Source organism: Trachurus japonicus, chromosome 5, assembly GCF_045865225.1.
Source record: "Trachurus japonicus isolate A0001 chromosome 5, Traja_1.0".
In the NCBI taxonomy this organism is placed as follows: Eukaryota; Metazoa; Chordata; class Actinopteri; order Carangiformes; family Carangidae; genus Trachurus; species Trachurus japonicus.
The window spans coordinates 30593595-30612248 of record NC_140911.1 but is presented as its reverse complement, the minus strand read 5'-3'; the positions used below and the strand labels follow the sequence as shown (position 1 = coordinate 30612248).

The window sequence follows — 18654 nt, the reverse complement described above, 5'->3', positions numbered from 1 at the left end:
ACTGACTAACAAGTGAAATCACCGCGACGGGAAGAGAATGCATAAAGCAAGGTCGAAAAAATTACAAGGATATTTCAGTTTGAGTTGTACCATATTTTTTTCCTACATCAAATCGATACTAATGATGTGACCCACCAAGCTCACTTGGGCACGTCCAGACAATGAAAAAACAAAAAGAGGCATTTTGCTGCCATCTAGTGGCCATGGGATGGATATTTAAAAAACACAATCAGGCAGGTTTATCCATAATTTTTTTTTTTACTTAAAAATATGCACATATAAGAGCATTTCCCATTCATGAAAATGAAAATGTAAAAATTGTTAAGTTTCAAAACAAACAGCGACTGTAGCCCGTGTGACAGCATCATTAAAAAAAAACAGTATGGACACACTTCACATTTCTACATACAGGCCATAGAAGAAATATGGGCAAAAAAAAAGCTCAAATCGACAGTATGAAGTCATTTCTGTACAGTATCCATCACTGAAGATGTCCAATAATTCTTGTGTTTCCACTGTTTTGTTTTGTGTAAAGCTCCGCTGTGTCCGTACGATGTGCTTTCAGTCCAGATCTGTCACTTTCATCTCCGTGTAGAAAGCTGTGGCTCTGCAGTGCAGTGATGTGCGAGGCAGAGAAACAGTTAAGACAGTCAAAGGGGACGCCTCGTGTCCAGGTGGTTGTCAACACTTTGCGTATCAAAGTGAGGATGTGTCCAGATGAGATCACTCGAGTTCCTTGAACCGTGCGAACATGGCCTTGCGTACCGCCTGTTTGTAGGTGGCATGGTCCCAAACCACAGGCTCCTTCTTTTTCCTCTGCTAAACAAACAAGTGTGAGAAAACATTTTTTTTTAATAAAACCGACAAGAGACATTATGTTATACTTATTAGTGAAATAGAGCTTCACACCTACCGGGACGGGTTCAGCCCCTAAACCAGGCCTCTCACTGACTCTGTTCATCTCCCTATGCAGAGAGAAAATTGTTAGGCAGTGACATATTCTGAATCACACCACCGACATGCTGCTTTGTCTCCGTATTTCTCTCATGTCAACAACACTGTGTTAAAGCACGTCTACCTGGAGCTCCCAGCCCAGGAATTATGCTGTTGTTGCTGCTGCTGCTGCTGTTGGTGATGGTGTTTTCTTCTCTTCTGTTCTGGTGACCTGGTTGATTCTCTAGCGTTCAGCTGTGGAGGACACAGTCCATGTTTCAAGATCAACTCACAGGACAAATAGCTTCTCAGCATATTTTAAACCCCATAAATGTTCTTCACTTACTTCTTTCTCCTGATTCTCTAATGCCTCCAACTCCTTCTTTGATCTTTTGATCTTAAGGTGGATCTCCATATTTTGCTGTTGAGACAATACACCGAGCATTAGAGGTTTTGTTTACAGAGTTACTGTGGAGTGTTGATCGTATGCAGGTTGATGGGTAGTACTTTGTGCAGGTCAGACAGCTGCTGGTGGCGGATCAGAGCGTCCTTGTTGGGGAACTGTCTCCTACACAGCAGGCAGGCCATCTTCTTCCAGTCTGTCAGTTTGTCGTCTTTGTCTTCAGACTGACTGCCTTGGCTGCTTTTAGCTGCCTCCTCCTTATCCTCTTCCACCTCTTCATCGCTGCCAGCTGCGTAATCTGATGCCAGGAGACCAAGCGAGCCCATTGGGCGCTGAGGAACAAAGCAAACGCATGTTCAAAACATATTTATTTTTTGTTTCATGGATTTATCATTAAATATGGCACAAGGCAAAGTTTGTGATGTCAGGTCAGAGGCCATCCATATGATATGAGGAGCACAGGTGGGTCAATACCTTTGACTTCTCGTCTTTTTTAGGGGGAGCGAGGGGCTTCTTGAAAAGATCATCCCCACCTGAAATCTGATGATACAGGGAAATGGTCAAACATGGATTTTTCTTACATCTACATCAACTGTACATATTATCCCAGTAGCTCCTCACCTTCCTCTCAAAGATAGCAAAACCAGCATCAGCTGACTTTGACTGCCTCCGATCGTCATCTATTCCGCCCTTCAGCACCGGCGACGGCGATCGGACACTTTCCTTCTGACGGTTCTGGATCTTTGCCCAGCGCTCCATATCTTTCATGATCTGCGAACAGCAACATGTCTCCATTGAAAATATAGTGGAATAAGGACATCCTGATATTGCGTAAGAGGGCAACTCTTTTATGTACGTTTTAATCTAATCTTTTGGCCATGGTACTTGATGATAATCCTACTGACTCAAGACCAGATGAGCTCAATGTTGAATTTGTTTCCCACTTCAACCCTGAACCCAGTACTGGTCTACAACGAGCTGCTGAAGGGTCCAGCCTGAACTGGCTTTTATTTGGCTACATAATGTTAAATGTTTGTTTTCATAAGTGACAAGCTACAGAGGCATGATACTGTTAGCCAACTTGCTATTACCCATATTAGGAATTTGTTCATGGGTAGCTGGCTAAATGTAAGCATTCCTTTTGTTGGCTCTTGTGTACAGTGGGTATCTATTCATTAGTGCTTCTCTTTGTGTGTTTAATGACTCCTTTTCCCTCCTCCGTTTAGGCTGAAGGGAGGATGGAGGTGTGGCCAATGAAGACTGGCACTGGTCGCATACCCTTTAACTATCTGCCTCTCAAACACTAACAGTGTAGATGAAGCATTACCTTGACAGCAGCCAGACTTCTGGGCTTCTCGTCTTTGTTATCCCTATCTTTGTCCTTTTTACTAGGGTCATCATCCTCTTTCTTCTCAGGAGTCGTCGGAGTGGGGACTAGCTCCGGAGCAGACATGAGAACTGCTGCAGTATTGGGAGGCAGCGATGGCTTCTTCATTTCCAGAGGAGCATCTGCTGCTGGGTTGGACAGAATGGCCTGGTCTTCGGCTGTCATGGCAACAGGCTGGGGGTCTGCGGATTTCCCTCCTGGGACTGGGATGTAGGTCTTTGATGCTGCGTCCCAGTACATGTATTCCTGGGTTTGAGCGTTGTAGAAATACTGCACACAAACACATGAGAAAAGGAGAAAAAGCAACCAAATTCAAGGAGGCGTCAGTCTGATATATTAGTGCATATGTAACCGTGAACTCTAGTTTAGTGAGAGAACATTCAAAAACATCTGTCTGCTGTTATAAGCTCTACATTTAGTCCTAGGTAGGTATAACATCAGAAAGGTACTGACTTCAGCATGTGCATATATGAGGCTTAAAGGGATACTTCACCCAAAATCAATAATTCACCAATCTACTCACTGTCATGCCAAGAAGGGTTTGGAGAAGTTTCGGAGTTATCAAAACGCTTTTGTAGTTCCGGGGGGGGGGGGGCTGGCAACGGATGGCATCGGATTGTGCTTACATCCAAATACCTCCAGACTGCTCGTCTGTACTGACCCAAGTGTCCTAAAGCCGCGACATGAAAAAGTTGTTCGGAAAACATTAATTAGATCTCTGTTTTTAGCCGTGTTGTAGCAGTAGCTCCCAGTGGCTCTGTTGATGTTTGTGCGCATGTGCGAGATTTGCTGTGAGATGTTTGTTCGTCGTTGTAAACCATTGGATGTCTGATGTAAACACGGAAGAACATCTCACAGCAAATCTCACACATCTCTGGCAGCCACTGGGAGCTACTGCTACAACAAGGCTAAAAACAGAGATCAATTTTTTTTTTCTAACAACTTTTTCATGTTGCGGCTTCAGGACACTTAGGTCAGTATGGATGAGCAGTATGGAGGTATTTGGATGTTTCATAGTGTGTGTGTTTTGGACGATTCAAAAGTGAGCACTATCCCCCACCATTATATGAAAATCCGTTGCCAGCCGGACCCCCCCTGGAACTCCAAAAGCGTTTTGATAACTCTGAAAGTTCTCCAAACCCTTCCTTGGCATGATGGTGAGTAGAAAATTGGTGAATTATCAATTTTTGGGTGAAGTATCCCTTTAATGTTGTCTTTTTATTCTCACCCTAGAGTTAGGATCGTAGTACAGTGTCGTCTCAGGATCATAGTAAAAGCCTGATGTGGCATCAAACAAATAGTTGGTCATGTCCGGAGTCTCAGGTCCTGGAAGAATGAAGACAAACATAAGATGAGCAAAACAAATGATCACTGGTCTTTCAGAGTTGCTGACAAAAACTGTTTACAAGAGTCCTGGTCTGTAGTTTCATCATTTAGGTGACAATCATTTATGAGGCTATGACAAATAAAATATGACAAACTCCAGGACACTGCTAACTTACGTCATCTTTCACCATTGGTAAAACAATAACACAAACGAGACAGTGTAGTAACAACACAGACACAAGGTGATCCGTCTTTTTGGGATTTCATAATTGAATAGCTCAGAACGGAGGTAGTGAGCACTCACCCTGAATCTCAAAAAAGGAGAAAAAACTCTCATGTGGAGGTGCACGGCCAAAGCAAACAGAAGAGAAGAGAAAACCAGCACCCTCCAATCAGCTCCTTTTAACTTTTTATTGTAGGACAGGCAGGCAGGACAGACGTTTCGACCGAAGTCTTTTTCAATGTAAACACACAGGTGCCTGAGGTGGGAGATAAATACCCTAGAGGCTAATTGAACCAGGTGTATGACCCTCAGTCATTAGACCTCCTCACAAAAAATACACATGAACACACATAAGGCCCACAGGGCAAAACATCAAAAACGAAGGGCTACAAAATACCCTCCAGTGTACAAGAATACAAAAATATATACATTAAATATTTAATATTAGAAAAAATGTCAAGGCACCAGAGCTCTTTGATGTTTTGCCCTGTGGGCCTTATGTGTGTTCATGTGTATTTTTTGTGAGGAGGTCTAATGACTGAGGGTCATACACCTGGTTCAATTAGCCTCTAGGGTATTTATCTCCCACCTCAGGCACCTGTGTGTTTACATTGAAAAAGACTTCGGTCGAAACGTCTGTCCTGCCTGCCTGTCCTACAATAAAAAGTTAAAAGGAGCTGATTGGAGGGTGCTGGTTTTCTCTTCTCTTATAATTGAATAGCTCCTCACCATAGATGTAGGTCTGTGATCCGTCTGCATTGGTCGTCATTGGGGCTGATTCTGTGGGTACATTAGCTCCACCAGCGTGGAACGAAGGGTCCAGAGGTGGAGCGTCACAGTAGCCAACGCCCTATGAGGTGATAAAATGATACTGCTCAAAGCTGGGAAGTGAGCGGCTTAATAAATAAGGTCATATTTTACTTCTTTGCTTCACACCCTACCTGGCTAATGAGTGGGTCCGTCGACAGAGCGGGATTCGTGCCAGTTAACAAATCACCTGGTAAGAAAAAAAACATAAGAATATTAGAGAGATTTAGAAATAAAAGTTGGGGGGCGCCGTGTGGCATAGTGGGATGAGCAGGACTGTGCAGAGGCTATAGTCCTTGCTGCAGTCGGCTCTGGTTCGAATTTTACTGCATGTCATTTCCCCTCTCTCTGCCTACCCATTTCCTGTCTCTCTCAACTATGCTATCAAATAAAGGCAAACAATATTTAAAAATAAAATAAATAAAAGTTAAGTACCGGTAATAATAAACCGTGCATAGGGAGCAAGATGCTGGACTTTGTGTTTGATCAAGTCTCACCTGGCATAAGAGCAGGAGCACCAGCAGGTGGCTGCAGAGGCTGCAAGAACGGTGGAGGATGTGGGAACGGCGACTGCTGCTGTTGCTGAAACACCATGGCAAAAACACAAAATACAGCTCATGAGCATTTTAACGATTCTGTAATTTTGAAAAGCAACAGGAGGAGCACAGCTTACCCCCATCAGGCTGGCCTCAGGTGGATACCCAAGGATAGAATTGTTTGGTTTGTCGAACTCTCTTCTGAAACTGAAAGAGGGAAAATTATCAGGAACATTTTCCTCGACAACATGCGAGGATAAAAAAAAACTAACAAAAAAAACTTTGGTGACATTGTGACTTACTTTTGGTTCTTTAAGGGTTTTGCAACCTCAGCATAAACTCTCACTCCATCAATATAAAGGGGTCTGGGTTTGGTGAGGAGCTCAACCAGACGTGTCACTTGCTACAAAAGAAGACAAAGTGATGAACGCTTGAAAACGACACTTGACAAGAATGTTAGGAACAAGAAACTGGCCCCAGAATTTGGGGCAACTCACTCTGAAGGTAAGAAGTATCATTTTACAGTTTTATCTGAAAGCCTACTGCTAATCTCATCTATAAACATAAACAAACAAAAAAGCCAGTCAAAGAGGATTCTTTCACATTGTCTACTGTGCAAGAACTGCTCCACCGACAAAAAGCATTCTTCAAAGATTTGATGGATCAACAAGCGAAAAACTTAAAATCTTTCATCCAAATGTTTGTTGACTCCACCAATCAAAGGTTGACAAAAAAAGTCAAAGTCAACCTATAGACCACTGAAAGCTGTGTTATTATATTTTTACAAACCTCATGGGAGTCCATGTCAACAAAGCAGAAGCACTTTGCTCCAGGGGGCTTGGCCTTGACTAGACGGACATTTCTCTCATCCAGGTATGCAAAGGGATCCAAGGCTTTCAAGATGGTTTCCACTGTGGTGGTGGGTTTCACATTTTTTATTATCATGGCTGTGCAGGGACAAAAGGAAAACATACTGTTAACTCCACTCAGTCAGGAGTTACAATAGCACATACAGTATCTCACAAAAGTGAGTATACTGAAGCAGAGCATGATCCCCTCCCTTCAGAAACTGGGCCCAGGGCAGTAGTCCAACATGACAACGACCCCAAACACACCTCCAAGACGACCACTGCCTTGCTTAAGACACTGAGGGTAAAGGTGATGGACTGTCTAACATGTCCCCAGGCCTAAACCCTATTGATCATCTGTGGGACATCCTCAAACGGAAGGTGGAGGAGCACAAGGTGTCTAACCTCCACCACCTTGATGTCATCATGGAGGAGTGGAAGAGGTTTCCAGTGGCAACCTGTGAAGCTCTAGTGAACTCTATGCCCAAGACAGTTAAGGCCGTGATGAAAAAAAATGGTAGCCACACAAAAAATTGACACTTTTCACTTAGGGGTGTACTCACTTTTGTTGCCAGCGGTTCAGACATTAATGGCTGTGTGTTAAATTATTTTGAGGGGACAACAAATGTATACAAGCTGTACACTGACTACTTTACATTGTATCAAAGTGTCATATCTTCAGTGTTGTCCCCTGAAAAGATATAATAAAATATTTACAAAACTGTGAGGGGTGTACTCACTTTTGTGAGATACTGTAACTATTAGGAATGTGCACAGTTACCCGAGTACTCAAGTACCTGAGTAGGCAATCTGCTACTCTGTTATGAATTATTACCCGGTTAACCTAGGATTAAAAAAACGGCATGTTAGAGCGCAGTCTAGCGTCGGATCAAACTACATTATCATGCCATGGTTCGGCTTTTTGTAGTGTTAAACAGTTTCGGTTCAAGCAACGTGATTTTTTGCTGTGTAAAAGGGTTTTTGGATTGAGCTTTCAAACCTTTTACAATAATCTGTGGTGGTTCCCTCGGCGTAAACGGTTGGGAGGGAGACGACAGGTGTCATCAAGTCTGTTAGAAAATATGCTTTCAGTTTACAAACATTCTGAAACTTTCCCAGTTATTTCCTGAGACGATGCGAGGCAGAGAGCGTAGGCACCAAAATGCACTGTGGACTAATAAATAAGCACCGCTAATGATTTACAAAAAAGAAAAAAAAGTTTTCTCCTGCACTGCGCTCAGAGCGCATGCTGCGCATTTATGCCGCGGCATAAAGATGCACATGTGCCCCTCATATGTGCATCTTAAACTCCAGTTTCTACTCTTATTATCCACCTGATATTTATCTGACGACGCTGTGTGTCAGTAATGCGGACTGTCTGACGGACAGAGCACAATTATTTCCCCCTGCTGCGCTCTGTCCGTCAGACATGACGTCATTTTATTTTTTATTACAGTATTCGGTTACCCAGGTAACACTAAGTTAGGTTACTCGGTTAGAAAATTATTCGAGATGCCCATCCCTAGTAACTATCTGTGGATTGCAAACATTTGTTTCCACCAAAGACGCAGGAGATAAAAAGAGAACAAGGAGCTCCATTCGACATACTTTTACTGTCTTTAAAGACCGAGTCAGATTGGTGTGAATTGTGATGAGGGAGGTTGCGGTTGCCCCAGGGCTCTGCCTGCTGCTCAGTCTCTTGCTGTTGGAGCTGTTGGTCCACCTGCTGCTGCCACGCCTCTGGAGTCAGGTCGGAGCTGCGCTGCCACAGGCCGTGGGGCAGTGGCTGCAGAGGAGCTTTTGGGTTGGACCCGTTCAGGTTGGTCTTCAGTTCCTCTGATGGTTCATCTGGTCTGGGCAGCTGAGGCTCCTGGAGTTGAGGTGCTTTGTGATCTGATTCCTAAATTCACAGGGACAGAAGGAAGGGATGGCTTTTTAAAATTTTTAAAGTTTATTGCAAGAGGAGTTATAAAGAAGGGTAATTTTGTTATAATACTGACTTGAATTGGGCCCCCAAGCGTTGTTCCGTTAACTCTCTTAAAGGGATAGTTCAAGATTTTGGCAAATTGGCCCTATAGTTTTAGGAGTAGATTCGTTACCTTTAATTGTCGGTGGAGCAGAACTGCGAGCTGCTCAGAGCTAAAGATACCGAGGCTAATGGAATTTCTTGGTTTCCCTCATCAAACTCATCAAATACACAATCCAACAACTCCAAAACGCTCTCTCGTGGTCAAGTTGTGACCTGCACATTCACCACGCTATGAGATAATAGCGGAACGTTACGAGACAGTTGTTTTTCGAGGTAAATTCATGCAAAACCGCAGTTTTTCAGCAAGCAAAACAACTCCAGGGATGCTTCCAGGGGAAAAAAAATACAGCCCTGAGTAGAATCGTTATGCGTCACCACGCTATGAGATAATAACTTCGTAACGTTCTGTTATTATTTCATAGCGTGGTGAATGTGCAGGTCACACCTTGTCCACCAGAGCGTTTTGGAGTTGTTGGATTGTGTATTTGATGAGGGAAACCAAGAAATCCCATTAGCCTCCGTAGCGTAGCTCTGAGTAGCCGTTCTAAAAATAGCTTGCACCGACAATTTAAGGTAACGAGCCTACTCCTAAAACTATAGGGATTATGGCAATGGGCCAATTTGCCAAAATGTTGAACTTTAAGCGTTTCTGGTGCAATATGAACTCATTTTCACTCACATGAACACCTCTTTCACACTCGTCTGGCTGGATGAATTTCATGGTAGCTGTTCTAGTGCCAACCTTTAGGGATCCCTGGAAGAAGAACAGAAAAGGTCACTCAGCATTGTGAGAAGGCAGTGGGTCAAACCTGAATCAATACCAATGACATGCACTGTGGCAGGTTTAGCCCTCCTCTTCACTGCCGAGGATAAAAAAAAAATGGACCAACAGTTATGGTGGCGTGCAAAACCCAGGTCCAGGACCATGCTTCACACAGGCCGTTTGCCCCAATACTACATTAAATTGTTTCGAAGGGAACTACAAATTAGGGCTCCAGCAAGGGATTATTTTCATTTACTATTAATCTGCTGACTATTCTGTCAGTAAATGAAGTAGAGTGTTTGGTCCATAGATGTTGCTTGTTTTGTCCAAACAAAACACTAAGATGTGCAGCTCGCTATCAGACAGGACAATGACAAGCAGCAAATCCCCATAACTGAAAGAGCTTGAACTTGGTTACGTTTTGAAATACGACTGACTCGATTAGTCATTGAAATAGTTGCTGATTCATTTTCTTTTTTCGAATCAGCCCTATCACAAACATACCGGACTCTGGTACAATCGATGACTCGTATCCACAGAAAAATATCCAAGTGAAAGCGACAGAGCAAATGAGAACTGCGCTCTCAGCAGGTGAGGTGAACTGCGCTCTCAGCAGGTGAGGTGTACCAGTCAAACCACTCCATGTGTGAATACCCCATTTCCAACACTAGCCTGTGTTTGTGTGGTGGAACACGAAGCTCATGGCACCTCTAAATGTACTGTGCAAATTAATAGACTGTCTTCTTTAATTCTGATGTTCATTCCAAAGACTCTCTCACTCCCCCAGAATTAAATGAAAACATCAAAACCAACCATACATGTGCTCATTCCCCAGACACACAATCACAGTCTGCTATTTGGTGCCACAGCAACCATTTAAAAAAGAAAACAAGAAAACAAAAATAAAGTTAAAGCCATCCTTTACCTCTCATGATAGTTTCAAAGTTGGTATTCAAATCTTTTTAAGTGCTGCAGAACATACATAAAATTAGTAGGGAAAACTTCAGGAGTATACCAGTGACCAGTCTAACAGAAATAGCAGAGCCAGACAAACTTTTACACATTTCATCAACAATGCAACTGATCCCATCCACAAAAAGATAAGGTAATAGATGAGATTATGTTTTTGAGATGTGATCAAAAGCACAGCAATCCTGGTCAGTGCGAGCTGTTCATTGTTGAGATGAAAGTGTCAATCATTCAGTCCCCAGAGAAATCCAAAGAAAGCTGAAATCCCGTGGACAAGAAAACACCATCAAGAGGACAAAGGCTCCCAGGGAAGAGAGCTGCAGATGATCGAAAATGCCTTGTGCTAGTAAAAGATTTCTGCCACAGACACTTGAAGACAACAAGAATGGCAGTCTGCAGCCCTGCTAGAAGTTTTGCGAAGCTGTAATGCTTCAGAGAAAACCAAAGAACTGAAAAATTCAGGGATTACCAAAGTTCACAAAACCCACAAATGCCAATATCACATTGCCAACTATGAATCCAACAGATGTCAAGATATCTCCCCTCTGAACCACTACTGTCAGCCTCCTGTTGGTGCAAAAGAAATGGGAGGATATCGCCAGACTCATTAAGATTCATCCTGTGGGGATCCACATAAGTACTAAGCCACGGAGGAGATGCAGACAGTTCCCAGGTTGAGTTAAAATCTCGACCTGATGGTGGCTCTAGAAAGAAAGTCAGGGCATCACCAAAGACTTTGGGGACTTATCCTGTGGGCACCATGAGTGTGTGTACCAAACTTAATGGCAATCTAAGTATCAAAAAGTCGAGGAAAGCTCAAGAGAGCAGGCTTCTTTCTCTGGGGCACCATGACAGGCCTGTACAGACCATCATGGCAATGTGTCCAATAACTGCTTAGATATTTTAGCCTACATCAAAGTGAAAGCCCAACTGATGTGATGGATAGCTGCTATTGGGACCCATAGTCACACTGGTAGCTTAGCAAAAAGCCTTTGAAAGCACTGTCGATGTGGCTGAGAAGAGTCATACAAAAGTTGTAATCACTGCAACACAATTAAACAATATATTCTATTATGTCAAAAATAGTCGTTTTCTCTTGCAAAGTTAGCAAAGAAGAATATATACTATATGCAACAGCAGCAGTAGGCTTCTGAGTAACACCGCTGTATTCACACCAACTTGCACCCTGTGGTAGACACAGCCCCCTCATTCATTTGAATGAGTCCAGTCCAGCAACTGTGGAGACGCTAACACAGACCTCCGGCCAAAAAAATGAAAAAACAAAACAAGCATGGGTGTAAAGCAAACAAGTTGCACCCTGCTTAACTTTTGCCAGAAAGTAATCCTGTGCCAGTACACTACAGTTACACTACAGTCCCAGCACCACCCAAAGGAGAATGTGCATGCCGATTAAGCCTTGATAGTACACTACAGTTAGCCAACCAATGATCCTGGTGGAGTACGTCACACCACAAATGCAGTGTTCCTTCTGTTCACAGACTGATCGGGATGACAGCTAGAATTACCGTGATAAATTTCAACCACACAGCTCCCAAACAAGTTTGTTCACCTCAGGTTTGTTTTAGATCTATGGGCCACCCGTTGATTAGCAAAGTGTTCGTATGTAAAACTGCTTTCTCAGCAGCTGAAAGCTCTTCACGTGGTGCGGAAAGCAAAGTAGTAACCAAGCAATAAAAAAAATCTTTGATCCTCTTTGCAAAGACTTAATCTCATCACAGAAAACTGTAGCCAAGTACGGTACCTGCATGGTCACCATTTCCTGATAAAACTTATTCCAGATTTCGGCAGTTTGGGGTCGAGTTGGAAAATTTAAGGTTAGGAGGGCGAGCAAACCATATGAAGGAAACCTGTGCACATATACAGTTTTAAATTTTTTCTGTATCTTTTAAATGCTAGATAAGAAATGGAGTGCTACCATTACTTAATGAGTAAGTGCTTATACGTCATAATATTAGGACTAACTGCTGAGGCTTAAGACATGAGTATCTAATAATGTCAACAACTGACATCTTTATCTCCTTAATCAAAGTAAGTTGAAAGTTATAGCAACCCCCGGCTCCCAGATTCTCTCCCTCCCCGTATACTAAATGCCCTCTCAACCCCTCGTAATCCTGATGGGAGAGACGGCCTTCGTAGAGCGACGAGGATGGGCCACCTTGTTGGACTCCATGAAGAGAACTGCATCCTCGAGGTTTAAAAACTCCACATAGGCCGTATCGTAGCTGTAACCTGGGGACAGCATTTGAAATACAGATGGGTTTTTGTTAGTCAATGCCAGTAATGACAGTCACCCACTAAAACATAAAAGACAGTTCGTCAATACAAGAATCAGTCGAGAATCAGTGCAAGCGATTTTTCTTTTCTTTTTTTTTTTTCTCTTCACCTTTAGGGACACACATACCTTTTCAGGAAAGCACAAGTTATTTATGCTTTTTTTCTATTCAGTCTTGTGATGACTGACATCATATGAAACTTTGCCATGAGAGGCACGGATAGAGCCAAGCCTTAACAGACAGATAATCCAGACCAATGGCAGTGAACGACTGCACGGTGTGCACCATGGACACAGAAATATTTATCATTTATGTTTATGTCCAATGAAATACGGCACCTAATGTCTCATTCTGAGGTGATGTTTTGGTATTTTTACAAAAATTAAAAGGCCTTTGAGACATAATCTCCACAAGAGGGCTTGGAATTATATATAATCACGTGTAGAGTGATCCATTAAGGAAAACTTGCATGCTAAAGCAGATCAGCAGAACGAACAACACACTTACAAGGCAGTTTCCATTTCAGGTTTGTTGACATTCTTTTTTTCCCCAATCAGAGAACTTGGATAAACTGTCTCTGAAGGACAAATTCAGTCAGATATTTTGGGACTGACACTGAATATCACTCTTTCAAAGCTCCTACTGTTGAATCCTTGACTTATTGACAATGACCCCACATTGTCATGGCATAACAGAGCCCACCCGCCCCCCACACACACGCCCGGTACAAGTTCACACAGACCAGCAACAACAAAAGCAACCAAGATCATAAAAAAGAAAAAAAAAATGCGGAGGTTCGAATGTCGTAAAAAGCGAAACGTCGAGGGACATGTTAGCGATCGACTGCCCCGAAGTTGTTTAAAAAAAAAAGAAACTTGTTTTCTTACCTGGCACAACATTTTTGATTTTCATCCCCTGGATTGGCACACCATCACGACTTACAAAGGCACCGAGAATCTGCAAAACAAGATCGTATCAAACAGAGTGTGTTACACCACGGCCACCTATGCAAACTACTACCACCACAGTCTGATAACAGATTGCTAACTAAGAGCTGCTTTCCTGTTTTATAAATACCTGTTCCATTGTGGCAGTCTTTGGAATTCCAATTATGGATATCGTATTGGAAACTTTGTCCTCCACGGATGCACTCCTGTAGTCTTGATCCTTTTCACATGAAGTTTGATCAAATTGCAGTTAATGGGCAACATATTATGAGAAGTCAAGTATCATTTTGAAACAATGGACAAACAGGAAAAACGAACATACCTGAGAGCCAGATTCACTAAACTTTGAAGGTGGGATTGGTTTAGCGTCTTTGATGAGTTTCTCTGCTGCTGGTTGGAGCTCCTCACGTTTGTACTCAAAAGCCCTCCCAGACCCTGTTCTATAATCAATGTCTCTGTAGTCTTGGTCTCTTGACTGCACAGCGCTGCTGCTTTGGAAAGCCCGTTCCACCCCCATCTTTCCCCTGGGAGGTCCTTGATTATGCGGGATATTTTTCATCCCTGTAAAACAATCATTTGGCTCCTGAATCTCACGTGGAGGCTGATTTTTCTCTTGATGGTAAGGGGGCCTTTCGTCATGGTGTGATTTATTCTGATTAAGCTTCGGGTCCCTTTCTCCAAGCCAATGCTTGCCCTCATTTTCTCTTCCAAGAGGGCCGACGAGAGGATTTATGTCTGGAGGCGGATGGTCTTGTGGACCTTTGTTGCCGATTGGTGGAAGGTCAATAGCAGAAAAGTGGTCACCATGAGGAAAGCCGACATCTTTCCTTGGGAAATCAACAGGTGGCCTATCCCTTTCCTGAAATGGTGGTGGATCTCGAACATTTACATCTCTGCCAAAACCTACAGGGAAGCCGGGTTCAGGTACACCTCCCATACCTTTACCCATGTTTAAGAAAGGATTTTTGTCTTTCCGCCGGTTCTTCCATTCCTCTGCAAGAGTCATCTCCTCACCACTTCGATAATCCACAAGAGGACTGTCACTCGACTCTCTATACTCTCTCTCTCGAAGAGGGTCTTCTGCATCCATGAACTCTGATCTCTGGGGGCCACCAACATCTGAAGGCATGTCTGGCCTTGCCCTATCCATTGGAGGGACATCGCTATTTCCAAATCTTAAGGGTGATCTGTCTCTCCCTCTAAATTCAGCTGATGGTCCCGGACGACTTCTGAAATCCATATCAGACTCGAACCCGCCTCTTGGATTGAAAGGTGGTCCCCCTCGTCTGTCAGTGTCCATCATTCTCCTTTCACGAGGAGGTAAGTCCATATCAAAGTGATCGCTGTCACCCATTCCCATTGGGGGCCTGTCACGCATGTCCCTGAATCCATCATTTCGCTCCATTCGGTCTGCAGGAAACCCTCGTCTTTCATCCGCATTGGGATTATTGAATCGTGGCATGTTGTAATGAAACGACTCTCTGTCTCTCATGTCCATAAATTTACTGTTTGGATCTCTTGGTGGCATACCCCTACCTCCCATGTCCGCAGAGTTCCTGCCTGGTCCCGGAAAACCAGAAGCATTCATCAGTTTGTCTCTGATGGAAATTTCGTAATTCCTTCTGAGGCTGAAGTCTGGCTCTTCACCTGGTCTGAAGAATTCTCTGTTTGGCTCTCTCCCTCGCATTTCACGTGGGTCCATATCACGCCCCCTCATGGGTGGCCCATGGTGATCCATTCTCCTCATGTCCATAGGTGGGAGATCTACAGGTCTTGGGCCCATATGACCCATGGAACCCATGTTCATCCCATCCCTTCCTCTGTAATCAGGCATGGAACGATCCCTCCCAAACATTTCTCCACGGTGATCACCACTGGAATATATGTTAATATATTAGGATACTGGTTTGTTATGCAAGCACACACCTAAATAAACAAAGGTTTCAACAAAGTAATATATAATTATTGTTTTCAGAATTGCCCAATTAATCAACAAATACTTGTACAGAAGGGCAGTATACAGCTCTGGAAAAAATTCAGAGACCACACCAAAATGATCAGTTTCTCTGGTTTTACTATTTATAGGTATGTGTTTGAGTAAAATTCAATTTAAAAATGTTTGTTTTATTCTATGAACTACCGACAACATTGCTCCCAAAATTGAAAAATATTGTTATTTAGAGCTTTTATTGGCTGAAAATGACAACTGGTCAAAATAACAAAAAGACCTTGAATAATAATAATGCAAAGAAAACATGTTCATATTTATTCCTAAACAACACAGCAAGAATATTTTAAGTCAGGAAGAGTTTATAAATCAGTTTTCGTGGGATAATATCAATGTTTAATCCCAGCAGTGTTTTTTATAATCTTCCTATAAAATCAGATGTGATGATTCAGTTGATGACCTCATCAGTGTCTCATTAAGTAGAATGAGTTGTGTTTGTGTTGGTATTTAAAAAAGAAAAGAAAAGAATGACTGTCAATACATGTAGAGATGCTTTTAAGAAACATTTGTGAAAGTAGTCTCTTATTTTTTTCCAGAGCTGGATATATATAGGGTTAGGATTAGGAGGACTATGTTTCTCCAGGGTTCCTACATTTTAAATTTCAAAATGGTAAAAAAAAATAATAATAATAATTGAGTGTGCAATGTGAGAGTGTTGCAGAGAGGATTTGCCTCAAAAGGGTGGTGTCATACAATGCAGTAAATGGTTCAAATACTTATAACAATAGTATCAACGGAAATTGCACTGCTTGGCCATAATTATCTATACCACATTTTCAAATAAGTGTTTACCTGTATACCCCACAACAAACAGCGTAGGCAAGAAGATTGTGGCCGTTACTGATGTTAGTCTTAATCCATGAGTACATGGTGCTTACCGAAAGGGTGGTCCTCCCCGTGGTCCTTGGCCTGGCCCTGGTCCATCCCACATGTCTGCAGGCAGTATCTTACCTGGAAGCAAAGTCACAGGTTAGCAGCATATTACGGTAGATGAAGTCACCAATTTTGGCTTCGCAATGGCTTTTAGGGCAAAATCAGTACAAGGGGTGGTCTAGCTGCTGCAAACCCTGACCGAAAGGCATGAACATTCATACACTCAGACATTTAAATATTAATGTGTAGAAAGGGTTTCTCGGCTCATGTGCTGGCTCATGTGATTTTCTGTCTTGAAGATGGATGCCTACGTCAGACCCGGGGCCATAACCACACTGGGCGTTGTGATTGCTAATGCTGCTGAGTGCTGACCCACTGAAGACTGGCCCGCTAAATATAGCCAACACTAGGCCCGAAGAATGTACGCCACAACATAAACAACTGGCTTCAATGTTAGAAATGACAGCGATACAGTGAAGTAATGTTTCCCAGGGGACAACGGCATGGTAAAGGCGGTGTTGGCGTAATTAAATCAGCAAGATAAAGTCAATTTTGACCGACGCGACCATTCAAAGGTTGACCGGAACGGAGCTAGCGTATCTGGGCTAAGATTAATGTCAAACGCCGCCTCTTTGCGTCAGCGTAGGACTGAACAGCGTCATTTAAAAACACAAAAGACTTCACTGACAGTATATTTCACCGTAGATATTTTCACACGACCCACTTACTTCGTTCTCCGAGTACAATATCGATGTTGCGGTGGTTGTCTTCCCGGTCGTCGATGGCTCAGCTTCGGCAAACCGCTGAAAAATGGAGACCAGCTTCTTCTTCTTCTGCTGCTGCTGCAGCGGAGACGGGGCTTCCTCTTCGTCACACACGGCTGCAGCAGAGCCGCTTACCGCCGCCCAGCGACCACCAAGCACCAACACAGGCATGTTCAGCTTCGTGCAGAGTTAAAGCAACACTCCTAGTATTTTCGACCTTAAAGGATAATTCCCGTTTTTTTTTACAATCTGGACCTTCTAGCATAAAATATGATCATTTAGGCTACTCACCCAGATAACTTTGGTGCGGCTCATTCTGATAATAATCATTCCGCTTTGGCATTCGGGTCCATTTTTAGCGCAACTAGCCAGAGCTAGCTAATGGTGCGTTCATAACAACTCGGAGGTCGGGATTCCCAACTTGGAAATTTCCGACTTCCGACATCATTGCGTTCACGCTGCAGGAACTCGGGAGAAAAAAAACATGGATACCTGAAGGAAGTTTGGCATATTGTGGCTCATAGCTGAATACGAAAAATAAATGCAGCAGTAAATTATGTTTATTTTGGAGGGGAGGAGACGCCGCAGATGAGTGCACATTACAGCCTTGATAACAGTTAAACGTTATTTCCGTCACAAACGAGGACCGCAATTTCACACCATACAACAATCACACCTTAATATAAACGTATTTCATATAGGCTACTGCAATAATAGCCTACACAAAAATATGCATTAAAACCTCAACAAATAAATAAAAATGTCTAAATTCGAACTGTTTAAGACGAGGGCTGCCATGTTTTGATGTTGTCGTGACGTCAAGTCGGGAAGTCGGGGCTCTGATATCAGTGGTGGAAAGTAACTAGTTACATTTACTCAAGTTACTGTAATTAAGTAGCTTTTTTGTGTACTTGTACTTTTTTGAGTAATTTTTAAAATCAGTACTTTTACTTTTACTTGAGTACATATTGTTGGAAGAAATTTACTTAGTTACATTTTAAATAGCTTAAGTTACAAAGTAAAAAATATATAGCTAACTCTGTGTGGGTTGTCAAAAGTAGCTACGCTGCTGCCGCCTCGATTTCTCCCCCTTCACAGACGCACACAGCAGCAGGCAGGTCATCTATGCAGGCAGGTACACACCTCTCTCCCCCTCACTGCTACGTGAGTTAGTGCATAACAGGGCTCGTCGCTATGTTGTCGTCTTATATTAGCCATTAGCCACAGCTAGCGGTTAAAAGCTGACGTTAATGATTAAAGACAACGTTATCAGGCATGTCCATCTATTCGGCTACGTTTATGGTGACCGTGCCAGACACACCGGGGCTGAAGGCCGGACCGGCAGTCCGTTGAGTTAAATGTAGGAGCCCAGTCAGATCCATGGCCATGCTCAGAGGAACAGAAGCAGCCCACTGCTTCAGAGCAGTTACAGTAAAGAGAACCTACAGTAACCCCCCCCCTCCTCCTCCTCCTCCTCCTCCTCCTCCTCCTTGAGAGCAGACAGGAAAGACAGTAAAAAAACAGGTGTGTGTGAGTGAAAGAGG

At 43.1% G+C, this 18654-nt stretch overlaps 1 protein-coding gene across 6 annotated transcripts; it reads right to left on the bottom strand.

The window, feature by feature from the left end:
* Positions 1-238: 238 nt before the first annotated feature.
* rbm6 (RNA binding motif protein 6) lies at positions 239-17209 on the bottom strand. Of its 6 annotated transcripts, none has more exons than XM_085777379.1 (23): positions 17071-17209; positions 16352-16424; positions 13788-15339; positions 13596-13685; positions 13406-13475; positions 12401-12474; positions 9172-9246; positions 8072-8363; positions 6405-6562; positions 5918-6018; positions 5753-5822; positions 5577-5661; positions 5214-5269; positions 5002-5122; positions 3952-4049; positions 2664-2993; positions 1958-2107; positions 1811-1876; positions 1441-1668; positions 1280-1354; positions 1079-1188; positions 914-965; positions 239-819 (listed from the first exon to the last, which is right to left on the bottom strand). In XM_085777379.1, exons 2-23 carry the CDS (start codon positions 16402-16404, stop codon positions 724-726), a joined length of 4002 nt encoding a protein of 1333 aa, XP_085633505.1. In that variant the 5' UTR covers positions 16405-16424; positions 17071-17209; the 3' UTR covers positions 239-723. The 6 variants fall into 6 exon arrangements, with proteins under 6 accessions (XP_085633505.1, XP_085633507.1, XP_085633508.1 ...); XM_085777381.1 differs by having other exon boundaries at positions 239-816; XM_085777382.1 differs by having other exon boundaries at positions 5577-5655.
* Between the last annotated feature and the right edge of the window lie 1445 nt (positions 17210-18654).

Excerpts from the sequence above, each read along its gene's own strand:
- rbm6 (XM_085777379.1), bottom strand. The coding sequence starts at position 16,404 with ATGTGGGATGGACCAGGGCCAGGCCAAGGACCACGGGGAGGACCACCC. Across the intron at positions 13,686-13,787 it reads TTAGTGAATCTGGCTCTCAG|GATCAAGACTACAGGAGTGC; the intron begins GTATGTTCGTTT and ends TCATGTGAAAAG. Across the intron at positions 5,662-5,752 it reads CTGAGGCCAGCCTGATGGGG|CAACAGCAGCAGTCGCCGTT; the intron begins GTAAGCTGTGCT and ends ATGGTGTTTCAG.